Below are 13555 nucleotides of genomic sequence, written 5' to 3'. Positions count from 1 at the left end.
TCCACCATCAAGCTACCATGATGTTTATCTTCAGCTTCTTGTGATATAATTTTTAGAGATACAGGCCTTTTTAACGTGCCCACTACAGTTTAGTCTTGTGATGGAGGATTCATATCATCTGCAAGTGTCTGTCATGTCCTTCCCTTGAGAGAGGGCCCTGCTTCCCATTAAATGTTCACGTGTTCTGTCTACAAACCACCCCTGCAGCCCAGTGGTTGAGCTCTGGGCAATTACAGGTGTAATCAACAGTGTGAATCAAAAAGATGAAAGGAACACTAGCTCCAGTCCATCAGGAGTCTGTCCAAGGACTGCATTTGCTCATTGTGGCTCCTGAAAACCACCTTCACACAGATGAGGAGCAAGTCTTCCAATTACATGGTCAGTGCAGAATCTGGGGCAAAAGGCCTGGTGGCAGCAGGACCATTCCACAATGTAAAAACTGGAACTCAGAGCGGTAATAGGGACAGCATTCCTTGCCAACCGTTGTTAACAGACTCATCTGACAGGTAGCAAGGATCTGATTTTGGTTGCTAAGAGATCTGGTTAGAAGAGAACATGAGAAATAAAAGAGTTACAAGAAGCTTGTCTACAAACTGCTAGATAGTAAAACAGACTCAGAAATATGCAACAACCACATAATAAGACAGTGATACTTTGTTAAATAGCAGAGCTTACAAAATCCCAGATGGGACAACAACATCCTGTATGGTACCAGACTAAAGGTGAGACCATTAGATAGATACCCATTCTTTCAGTCCAGGCAAAATTACCAGCTGATCCATTATGTTATCTTTAAAGGCAGCAGAGGACTCTTGAACCCCACTCCCATCAAAACATAGCCACACAAAGCAGGCAAGCCTGGCTTCTCCGCAGTTTTAATGAATTTTGGGAATATTTGGATTGAGTGAAATTCTAGAATGCGTCATCATGCCTAAATTTTCTAGAACATCAAGGAGCACAAGGCTATTGATTCTCTCACATGGCTAACCTATACCAACTACTGGAGAAACAGATGGCATGAAAGGAGACTGCTGAGCATCTGCAGCTTCTGATATTAAGTGAGGCTGCAGACACCCAAACATATGAAGATGTACCACTATGAAGGTAAGTACAAACACAAGAAGGCAAATTCACAAATCCCAAGGGAATAACAGAAAAAGATTGGATTGAACAAGATAAAGAAATGTACCAGGACTGGTACCCAGACAGACAGAAGAGATACCCAATGAAGGCAAACTAATCAAGTTTCTTCCTGTTTGATACTTAACATTAAAACTCTATGGACTCTTGACAGGCTATCCTGATATCATCATCTTCTCCAGTTTCTTTCTAGGAAGGAGCCTATCATCCCTCAGACAACTATTTGTATAAGAATAGACTTCTAAGCAGATTCTACTCCAAATAAAATTTTGTAATCAGCAATATCATATAAGCTGTGCATAGAACTCCTTCTAGAGAAGGGAAGCATCTGAAGCACAAGACTTGTTAATCCTTTGCTGTGGATGATTTGATCATCAAGGCCTACTCCATATTCTATACTAAAAAAGTCATACAAAGGCATTCAGAAACTCACTGCTCAAAACATACAGAATGAAACTGATGTGAAAAAGGAGGTAGAGAGATTTACTCATTCTGATGGCAAATATTTCTGGGTCTGAAAGCAAAACTGAGGTAGATAAATATATATGTACTGGGACTCCAGAGGCATTTAGAGGCCCATGACCAGGAGACTGCTCCCCAATAAATTTCTTGAAAAGCTGCACCCACCTAAAGTTTTTGTCAAAACAAGGTATCTGTCTGAAGGCCTAGAGCTGAGCCCAGCTGAGCCACATACTGGAACCAAAACAGGGTCACACACCTAAGGTCTCTGCAGATTCATGCAAGCAGTCAAGTCCCTCAAGAGGCCTAATTCACTAAACATTGCTTACTGAGGCTACTAACACAAAAACAGTAAGATATGCAACAAATCCACAACAGCTATCACTTCCACAGAAAGCCCTGGGAATAAAAGCAAGTGGTGTCAATGGTGTTTCTCACATTTAACATAGTACAGCAATTACAACCCTGATCAATGAGGTGAGAGACCTGCACTACACACCTCCTTTAGACACAGGAGTTTCACATCTGCTTCTCCCAGGAGACTGTTCTAACCACTCAACTGCAAGAGAGGTTCAGAAAATATTCTTCAATCTTTTTGTTGAAGATGTACCACTAAGGTAAGTACAAACACAAGAAGGCAAATTCACAAATCCTGAGGGAACAACAGAAAAAGATTGGATGTACAAGATAAAGAAATGTACCAGGACTGGTACCCAGTGATTTCTCAGGACTGCTTATTCTCTTTAGAGAAGTCACTACAAAAATGCAAAATTGATATCCCCTATAGTTAATGATCACCAGAAGACTCCCCTAGTCCAGGTGACCATAATATTTCAGGAAAGGTCAGCTGTTGCTTCATGATGACATACTGAGTTCCATTTATCTCCCATTCTTTTTAAGTGTTTTGACCTGTGGCCAAGCCTGTTTCTCAAGAGAAAAGATTCTGCATATATGACTTGGTAGTTTGAGTGGTTTGCTGCAACAGTATTTTACACCTTAGAACAAAGCAGATTCCTAAGGAAATGACCCAAAATAGCTTAGTGGTTTTTTCATGTAAGGGCCAGGTCTCATTTATTTCTAAATGAAATGCATAAAAAGAGAAGGTTGGCATCAGGGAAAAATGTTTTTAAAAAGGCATCTGTTCCAGAGCACTGCATGTTCACAAGACTGATGCCAGGAGTGCCTGCTTGCATCCTGCACATTTGGTGCAATAACAAAACCAACCTCCCCTACTTCCAAAGCCTCCATGCATCCTGAGGAGCTCATCTGCTAAAGAATCCAAGCAGAGTGAACAGATTTAAGTGGTACCACACTGACAACCACCACTCCCCTCCCTCCAAACTTAAACCACACCCAAAGGAAGAAAGCAATGGGAGAACTCACTCCACATTTTCACTTGGACTTTGACAGTGGACTGCAGCAGCCCTAACCCAGCAGAAGGTGACTCATTCTTCTCTCTTCCAGGCATTGTAGGGAGTGACATGCAAGTCAGCTACCAAGAATCTAACTGCATCTGAGACTGTTATAACCGAGCAGATGCCTTCTTTAAGCACTGAGATGGAGAGCCTGGATTAAACTGGAGACTGAAAAACACTCAGACCAGCTCAGATTTTTTGCTTTGTGAGGTTAGAGGGGTATGGAAGGCATCTGATAAAATCCTCCAGAAGAAATAGTTCAACATGACCATCTTCTGCCCTCCAAATTATTAAAAAAACCCCCAACCTGAATTTCTGAATCTAAAAAACCCCACACAAATAAATGACAAAACACCACTGTGTGACAGGCCTTCAGCAGAATTATTTCAGCAGAAGAGGGACAAAGTCTGAACCTGGTGATACTAGGAAAACCTATTAATACATCAAGTTCTTCTGGCACTGGAAAGTAATCCACAGACTGAAAACATACCTTCCTAAAAACATGTATTTACAAGCAGCAGTAGACAAATTAGGACTGATGTCATAGTTCAAAAAAATACACTTGTTCAGCATTTTGCATCATTAAATACAGAGGTGGGTGAAAAAAAAAACCACCAGATTATTTTTCCAACTCATTCATAAATTCTGGGGGAAAATGGTATAAGTCCCCAACATTTTATATTCATTGTTTAGTTCTAACAAAACCAAGGAGTTTCTAAAATTTCTAAAAACATAGTAAGGACATTTCAAAAGAAAAAGAATTCTTGAGGAGAGAATTTATGCATTTCTATATTGGTCTTATAAAGTTCATAGCTTTTTGAAAAGACAGAAGCATTCCAATTATTTTATAAAATGTTTCAAGTAAGATTTTGTACAGCAGTTTAAAAGATGTTACAGCAGTGCTGGAAACTGCAACCAGATCTAATCAGATAAAATAGGTTGATCAGTCCTGGCTTACACTCCTTACTGTAAAATATATTAGGGGTAAGAGGGCAAACAATTCAAACATTCTCCTCTGAAAACTTGCTCATAATTCAGCAGACATGCTTATAGGCTTGTGGTGACCTATTTGGCTGTTTCTTGAAAGCATCCTTTCTTGCAATTAATCAGAAATCCAGGATCAAAGCTCTTCTTCACAACATTCAGAGCACTTAAGTTCAGTGCCTTATCCAATTCATTTCCAGTTCAAATTAAATTGTAGTTGAGTTGAAACTCACATGGGAATCTCAAACACTATTAATCTTTTAGTTAAGGTGGCTACCTGTTAACAAGAACAATAATGGAAGTCCCCAAACTATTCCTAAAAGTAAGAACTGTATTTTATTTTACCACGGACCACTACTCTATTACATCCTAATATTTTAAAAATGCTATAATGTCTTCCTCATTACCATGACTTTTGCAGAAGACAATATTTTAAAAATTGTTAAAGCTTCATCTATAAGACACAAGTCATATTTCAAAACAAACTAATCAATCCCAAAAAAATTCCTTCTGTTTGTCCTTCACCTGATCTTTCACCCAGTCTAGGGCTAACCAAGGCAATAACTAAAATATTGTCACCATTGCGTTTTTAAAGAGTACAGCATCCAAACGTACCGAGCGAGCCCCATGACATTAATGTTGATAAAGGATAACATGCCCATAACACACCTTTAATTCTCTTGTCTAGACTAGGATTTAAGACAACACAGCTGCCAAAATGCATCCAAACCATTGATACAGAAAGTGTTCAAGTTGCACTCATCATTGTAAATTGTGCCTAGACTGTAGTGTTTGCCTTAGTGCAGCAAAAACTGAATACTGGTCCTGGACTGGAAACCTCTGGAAAACAAACCCAGAACAGAACAAAACAAACCCAAACCCCCCAAAAAGAGCAGAAGCAAGCTAATGAATAAGAGAGCCCATAGAAGCAGATAGCTACAGTTCTTGTTACCTTAAAATCTTTCTACAGAAATCTTTCTACAAGTCACTACGTGCCAGGATAATTTAGCACTGCAGTCCTGATTGCTTCCCTATTCTCTCTCAAAATGTTATCATCACATACCACCTACACCATTTACAAGGAGGAAAAAAAATTGTTTGAGCAACACTTGTAATGCTCCAGAAATTAAATAACCAGTAACCCCAGGTTTTTTCTTAGGTAGAAGAAATAAAAAGCTGACATTCAATATTAAAAAGAAAACTAGAAATAAAATTTAATAGAAGGATTTGATGATTTTTTTTTTGGGAGATCCACCCACTCAGACATTTCACATTTTAAATTAAAAACTTCCAACAGCCAAAGAATGTCTGTTTTTGAAATTCTGGTCTAAAAAGTGTGCCTGATAACATAGGAGCTTGAACTAAACATAATGTCACCCAGATTGCTTCACGTTTGACCAAAGAATGAAACTTATTTCTATCCACACACTATCTAACTGAAGAAATATTTTGAAAGAAAACAATAAACTTACTGACAACTGTGTTGGCTATAAAAAAAACAGTATTTAAAGAATTACTGTCCTCCCAGCAAAATAAGAAATTCAAAGACAAAACTAGAAATTCTAATGAGCAATGATTTTTTTTTAAAGAAAATTTTCCAAATATTCAAAAATCTTTGTCAAAACAGCCTAATGAAGAGCAAGATAGAAAACATTCAACCCCAAGCATCAATGCTATATTACTGAACTAAGTTACGAAAGCAATTAAAGTCATGAAAATATTTGGTCTTTAACACATTAAATGACATTTTTACAACACAGACACAATCAAGCAATATTGCACAACCAAAAACAAATTTAAAAAGTCTTGCCACATACTGTTCTACTATTTGATAACTGTAGCTATCCAAAAATTATCCACACATGTCTACAACAACATAAGCTACAGCAGCAATTAAGACCCAAACCCAGAAGATGATGCTAAGGAATACAGGCATCATTAAAAAAAAAAAAAAAAAAAAAAGCACTAAACTCTAAACTAGCACAATCTAAACTAAACACGCATACAAAAGGAGCTTGCCTACCTGGCTTTTTCAATAAAAGTCCAAAGAACACCTAAAAAGCAGGAGGGGATAAAAAAATATTCATATTCAGTGCTCGGATACGAAAACTATCATGTCATTTTACCTTACAGAGAAAAATAAGTAAAACTTGGGAAGGAATACCTATAAAATTATCTGGACTAGGCTGTGGGGATGGTAGGGAGCAGGGAAACAGCCAAAAAAACCCCAACACATTAGAACACTTTGGTTATAAGCATTGTCTTCAATTTTCACATTTTTCACTGAAAGAAATTCAAAGTAATATGTATATTTCAGATTATCAAGAATGTGAGAGTGGGAAAGTGTGAGGGGGAAGAGTCAAGAGAACTCTGCAAATATGTAATTAAATTCAAAACTTACTACAGGAAAATATTAAAGGTTACATGTTCTGAAGATGCACGAGCACCTTGAAATATCTGATTTTAAGACTAAGCCAAACAACTTTAAAATAGTCTTCTATAGCTTAAAATTGCACATTGTCAGACATTTTTAGAGGATTGTCTGTATAAGACTTGTAGGAACCTATAATTTTATCTGACAGAATAAGTTCATTAATTTCAAATTAAAACAAAGGTAGATTCACACACACAAAAAAATTAATCTAAGCTCTATACAATGCTTCTTTTGGTCTCTAAAGTTTAAAAAACCTGAGAGCACAAATCTGAGTTATGCTTTTTCCATCACAGACACTTTCTAGAGGACAGATTATGTATCATTTCCCCAATAAAACACAAAGGATGGCCAGAAGCTGAAAGTTCTGATATTATATACAGAGTCAATTAGGTATGACTACTTCTGCCTACCCCTCCTCTATATCTCTACAGATGCCTAAAGAGTTTATATTTTGTTCTTATAGATCAGTGAGGTTCCCACCTGAGAAGCAGCTATCCATAGGTGTCCCTTAACTAAGAAAGAAGGAAAAGGGAGATCAGTAGAGTTCTTCTATTGTACTTGAATATGTGCAAATGATTGCTGAGATTTAAAAATCTGTTAATCTGTTCTTCCAATGAAGTCCTAAATTTCATCTCATGGGTGCACAAGAGTAGCTTGTGCAGAGGCAGGCCAAGAGGCAGCTTGGCCAAGGGGAGAATAGGGGCCATGCTTTTTACCCACTCTGCCTTTTTTTACCTGAAGATGAGTACTCAAAACAATCCATTACATTAAGATGACTGCAAGAAAAAGAACTCTTCCTAAATAAGACTTAAGGATTTCAGTGTGTGCTTATTTCTGCCATCTCTACACAGCTAGAACCTACGAAAATCCCCAGCCATTTGTCAAGTACACTTCAGAAGAAACAGGATTTTCCATACTTCACATCTACCAAACACTTCAGTGTTTCTTCCTGAAAGGTTGAAGCCATGTTTGGGGTTGAAGGTGTTATGCCAGTGTTTACAAGGAATTCTCTGACTACTTCTCAAAAGTAGAAAAAATACTTTCTGGAAATAAGGCTGCAACACACACAGAACTTCAGAAACAAAAATTTGACCTTGTTTAAAGAGGTCTTATGTTCTTTGAATAAAAACCAAACTTCGATTTCAAAGTATTTGGAAAGCAATATTTTCAACTAAACTTTTGAGCAATTTGTAATTTCAAATATAGTTTTCCAGACTCAATCACCATTAAGTCACTAAATACATCAACTGTCATTGACTGAAGATGCTGATTTCACAATTAATAAATTTCAATAATTACATCTCTTTTATGTTTTAATATTACACAGAATCCCTAGACTGAGAGGCAAATTTTCCTCCTGATCATAAACCACAGCTACAAAGAACATTGTCAACTCAAAGACACATTTCTGTGATATTTCATAGCAATATACTCATATAATTTAGTCTACATTTCAAGCCAATCTAAATAAAATAAATTTTCTGGTCTTTTTCTTCGAGAGAAGAAGCATTAGATTAATGAAAAGGAGGGTTCTTTTCACTACTTGGAGTAAAATAGCCCTTTTGAGAAATACCTAAGTATTAATACTTAAGTAGGCTCTGTTAGTCTCTAAAATGTGAATGCAACAGTCCTGTACTTAAAGCATAGGTCAGACACTTAGAGAAATTACTACAAGTGAAGAACTCAGAACTATGAGTTTGCTTCTACTTCTAGGCACTAGTTTTCTGCTTGAATAGAAATAATAATAAAACCTCTTTCTTGGGGTTCAACTGAAAAAAAAAAACACTATAAAAATGCCTGTAGAACAGATTGAGAAATTACACTATTGAAGGCTAAGCAAGCACCTAGAATTGATACCTAGTGAATTTTAAACATACATCCATAATAGAAAAACATTGGCAGTCATATTAAAAATTAAAATTCAGTATTTGGCAAATACCAGCAGATTCTCTTTAGAGAGCTTCCTAATCACACAACAAACACAAAAGTGTTAGAAGATACCCAACTCCTTTTCCCACAAAAATAAAATTAAAATTTGCACTACCTAATCTTTATACTCACTAATTACTTCTAAATCTTGACATCTAACTGGGGTGTACCACTTCCAATCTGTTCTTTTGACAGCTTCTGTTCTTCCTTCACTGCAGACCTTTGTTGGCATGGGCCCACTCATCCAATTTTGCCCTGCTCTCACAAATAGAAGGTTCCTCCAGAAAACAGCTCATTCTGAAACTACGGTGAGTTCAGTCTGCAGTATAAACAACTCTTTGCTGCCAAGCCTAAATCTAAGGAAGAAGGCCCCAGAGCTGCAGCACCCACCAATGCACAGGTGGCATACTTTGTGTATTACCTCACCAGGAGGCAGTAAAGCAGCAGCTGATTCTCTTTATCCTTCTTGAATGCACAAAATAAGTAGTCTTCAAAGCTACCTTCAAAGCACACTCCATCTTCCTAGCAGTACAAACCTTCAGCATATGCAAGAATCAAGAAATGATGTTTAAAGGACTTATTTGGCAAAAGCAGGGTTCAGAAACCAGTTCCAGCCCAAACTGGGATTGGATAAGGGTGTTTCAGATTAAGCACCTGGAGGAAGAACGGCAGCTGTGATTTCATACCACCACGATCCTTCATCCAGCACTGGCAGCACTCTGTGCTGCAGGAAACTCTGGCCCAGAGTACAGTGAGCACCTCTGAAACCTCCTCCTCCTCCTCTGTCTAGGCAGAGCTGCTGGGGGTGCACCTGTCCACCCAGAACTGGCAGGGCTCCCTTCTCAAGGTAAAGCACCTGGACTCTCTCTTAGAAAGATCTAAACTTGTTTTTTTACTTTGAGAAGAGGAATACTGTTTACATTTAAAACATTTTCTGAGAAAGACTTTTAATTACCTGTTCAAAAGCCATGGAGACATCCTCCACTCTGGATAAAGCTGTGCACCATGACTGAAAGGGATGCAAGGCCTATAGACACTACACAAGGAAGCTCAAATTCAGTTTTGCCATTAGGGGAGTTCTCTGCAAGCTGGCAGAGCTGGATTTCAGACTAAGCCTATTTATGTGCTAATATTAAATAGCCATTTAAAGAGAACAGAAACTAGAGTGGCAAGAGTGATCTCAATCTCTTCTAACCACTAAGCTTCAGAGTTCAGTGAAGGTCCACTTGTTTCCTCTCTTTCATTCATGAACATGTCATTCATTCCTCTAAGGTCACTCAGATTCATCAGGTGGGGTGAAGGACTCGCTTAGCTTGGCTGGCCGGGTAAGTGCTGGTTAGACCAGGGAAGCAGAAGACTCAAGTGTGCATCTCTTAACCCAAAGAGGGAATTTCAACTGGCTTTTCTACTTTTGGGAGTGTAATTAAAATTACTCTCTAATTATGGTATTAGAGAGTAAACACAGGGATTCTTTAATCCGAAATTAAAACAAAATAGCAAGGACAATATGTAAAATGCACACACTTAGAGACCTACCACTTAGAGACCTGGCCAATTGGTTTTCAGTACAACTAAAGCTCAGAGATTTTTCAGAATGCTGTTTTGTATCAATATAAGCATACAGTTGTCATCCAAAATCCCCAAGAAAATAGTACCATGATTATTTGTTTCTCAGCATAGATTAAATGTCTTTCTGCGACTGTAAGTTATAATTTAGAAGTCCTTGTACAGATGCATATTGTATCTGTAAATATGCATTTTTCAGGTTCAACTGGTAAGAAAGATGCAAGCTTAAGTCTACAGCACATTAGGTCTTACACTGCCTGCGAACCTAAGTTCCAAAACATAACACCCCCACCACAACCCACATATGTAAATCAGGCAAGTTAACAAGTAAAAATCTGGTACCCTTGCTGAAGCTACATCTTTTTAATGCATCATATTCCTTTCAACTACAACTCAATTAAAATTATCTGGGCTTGCTAAAATTTTCAGGATTTCAGCTGCATTTAGATTACTTTGCATAAATGAAATTTAGGATTACAATGTTGCTCATATGTCTCACAAATATCTAACCAAAAGCTGGAGTCTTGCAGTAAAAGAGCTGGCAGATGAAAAATGAGAGCAGCATTCAGACCCACTCTCAGCAGTGCTGAGTCAATGTAACTATGGAAGTACAAGTTGCTTTCTATTCTGCTTCACCTATCTACAGCTGGTCAGCTGGGGTCTGAATGCAGATGCTCCAGCACAAGGCACAAAGCAATCTGCAAATCCGCAGATATAAATTCAGAAGTTAAATGAATTTATAGTGACGATTAAATACAAGAAAACCAAAAGCATTTATTAATGAATAAAGTCTACCTGAACTACTTGAAGAAAAAACCTTCTTCTGTAAGGTATGAGCGAATGAAAAGAACTGAAGGATACTGAAAATGCACTTTCCATAATAAATTCAAAATAACTCCATTACATTGGTCTTTAGAAATCTCCACTCAAAGAGTCAGGACACACATTAAGAAATACCCACTATGAAAAAGTTGCAAGTCTTTAAAAATAGCAGCGCTTTGCCTCCTCCCTCCCCTTTCCCCTACTCACCCTCCTCCCCAATTTCAAAATACATCTTCCCCAGGCCTTGGTCTGGAATGGCAGTTTCTGTGAACAGACCATACCCGACCATATGATTAGCCATTATTATTATTATCACCACCTTTTATGCTCTACCTTAAGATGCAAATCCAACAGATGTGGTCCGACTAAGTTATTTACAAGGGTTTCCCTTTCAGATGTCCAAGCCAAAGCCACAACCAGTTCTGCGATATAATTACAGCCTCCTCTCTCCACGGGCAGTAACAGACCTCTGTCTGCGACGATGTGGCCAGCGGCATTTTCTCATCTACGCTCCGGTTCAAACGGCTGCTATGATTTCAAATGGTGCATCTACCCTTATTTTAGCGCGACTGGCTGCATTTCAGCTGCCGACATCTGACTGTTTGATGCACATCTAAACAACGCAGCGATTATAAAAACAAACTGGCAGTAGGCACCGGTGTTTCTCCACCGTGGGCTCGCTCTTCAGAGCGGCTGGCAATGAGACCGTGGGAAATTTAAGAGCAACACCAGCACACACGAGGCCTAACACTCACAGCCGCCACTGCCACCGGGAAGGAGGCTGGCGTCCTGCACTTTTAAGAGTGGGAAGTTCATGGAAATACCTATGCAGGTATCTGAGCAGGCAGATCTCTCGCCTGCCGCACGAAAGCATCCAGGTGCTTCCCCTGCACATCGGCCACAGCACGTCCACCAAGAAAGTGCATTCAAGAGCTGGCTGACCCGATGCACCGCTGGGGAACTGCTTTTCCGCCCCCACGCTTCCAGCCTCTGGCCAGATTCTCCACCGTATTCCATACGGGAGCACCCCAAACTCCCCGCACACGCAGCTGGGAGACCAGCTCCGGAAACCACCGGAGCCCCCGGCCCCTGCCCCCGCTCCGCCACCCCCGGCCGGCGCCCGCCCACGGGGAGCCCGGGGCTGCGGGCGCGGCTGCGGAGGGGGCGGCGGGATGGGGGCAATGCCCCGCAGCCCGGGGGAGGGCGGAGGGAGGCGGGCGAGGGAAGGGAGCCGCGGGGCAGGCACCTGAGCGGGCGTGGGCAGCCCCCGGGCCGGAGATCCGGGCACCGGGGCGGGGGAGGAGGGCACGGAGGGGGGGGCGGGAGGCCCGCAGGCCCCGGCGGGGCGGGCCGGGCCGCAGGTGGGCGTCGGGCGCGGCCGCCGGAGGAGCGGCCGCCGGGCAAGTCACCTCTTGACGCGGATGATCTGGTCGCGCATGGGTCGGATGTCCTGGAAGCTCTGCTGGTTGACCAGGCTGTAGACGAGGATGAAGCCCTGCCCGTTCTTGATGTAGAGGTCCCGCATGGAGGCGAACTGCTCAGTGCCCGCCGTGTCCAGGATCTCCAGGACGGAGGGGGAGGCGTCCACCTCGATCTCCTTGCGGTAGAAGTCCTCGATGGTGGGGTCGTACTTCTCGATGAAGGTGCCGGTCACGAACTGCACCGTGAGCGCCGACTTCCCCACCCCGCCCGAGCCCAGCACCACCACCTTGTACTCGCGCATCCTCCCGCCAGCGCGGACCGCCCGCCCGACCCGCACCTGCCGACGGCCCCTCCTCACCCCCCCGCCATCGGCCGCCCCGCCCTGCGCCCGCCGCCGCAGCCGCCTCCGCTCCGCTCCCCGCTCGGCGGATGCTCCGGGCCGCCGCGGCGGCTCCTGGGCGGCGCTGCCGGCGGCGGGGCCGCGCTCACGGGCTGCGGCGCGGCCGGGGTGGGGCGGCGGCCCCGCCTCCTCCTTCCCGTGTCGCCACGGCAACAGCCAACGGGGCGGGACGGGGGAAGAAAGAGCGGGGAGGAGGAGGAGGAAGAAGAAGAAGAAGAGGGCGGGCACCGCCCCGTCACGTGGCGCGCCCCCCTTCCTGCCCCCGGGCGCGGCGGCCGCACGTGATGCCGGCGGGCGGTGGCGCCGCTATCGCCCGTGTCCCTTCCCCTTCCCTCGTCCCCTCCGGTGCCGTGGCCCTGGGCACACGGCGTCCCCCGGCCCCGCTCCGGGCCGGTTTCCGAGCGGGAAGGGCCGGCGGGCGGGGGCGGGCCGGGCCAATGGGAGCGCGGCCCGGGCTGCCGCGGTTCCGCTTCCCGGGCGGCGGGAGGCGGCCCCGGCGCGGTAAGTTCGGGCCGCTCCGGAGCAGGGCGGCTTTCCGGCCGTGTGGATCCCGCTGCTGGGTGTAAAAGTCAGTGGGATTCATCGCATCCGTGGTGGTGATCCGGCGCGCGTTGGATTCCTGTGGACGCACTGCGGTCTGGGCTGTGCCTGCAAGGGGGCGGCCGGAGGTGTTTGTTGGCACTGGGTGCCTGCCTGCTTTCTTGCCCCCTTCTGATAGAGAGAAAGGGCCAGAAAAAGTGGCGGTACAGTTTGGGAAAAGTGCTCCATCAAAACAGATAGAAAATGAAGATGATTGATGGGATAGAATTCACAGTTCCTCCCAGGAACTGATATCACTCCGGAAAGATGCTCACATTTGTATGCTTGCCTGTCTGCTATGAGACAGACTCCTTAATGCTTTTTTTTTTCCCCTTCTTTTTTTTTGCAATCATAATTGGCTAGAATTATTTGATGCAGGGAGTAAAAACTTTGTTTCCATTAGAG

The 13555-nt window shown here is 42.8% G+C and overlaps 1 protein-coding gene across 1 annotated transcript in view; it reads right to left on the bottom strand.

Moving 5' to 3' along the window:
• RAP2A (RAP2A, member of RAS oncogene family) overlaps positions 1–12472 on the bottom strand; it is a 30981-nt gene extending 18509 nt beyond the window's left edge. The window contains exon 1 of the mRNA XM_066545126.1: positions 12159–12472. Coding sequence (XP_066401223.1) covers positions 12159–12472 — 314 coding nt within the window. The remainder of the gene's footprint in view (positions 1–12158) is intronic.
• Positions 12473–13555: the final 1083 nt, after the last annotated feature.

This window comes from Molothrus aeneus, chromosome 2 (genome assembly GCF_037042795.1).
Source record: "Molothrus aeneus isolate 106 chromosome 2, BPBGC_Maene_1.0, whole genome shotgun sequence".
Classification (NCBI taxonomy): domain Eukaryota; kingdom Metazoa; phylum Chordata; class Aves; order Passeriformes; family Icteridae; genus Molothrus; species Molothrus aeneus.
The sequence above is the reverse complement of the archived record's forward strand: the minus strand, read 5'-3'. Positions and strand labels throughout refer to the sequence as shown.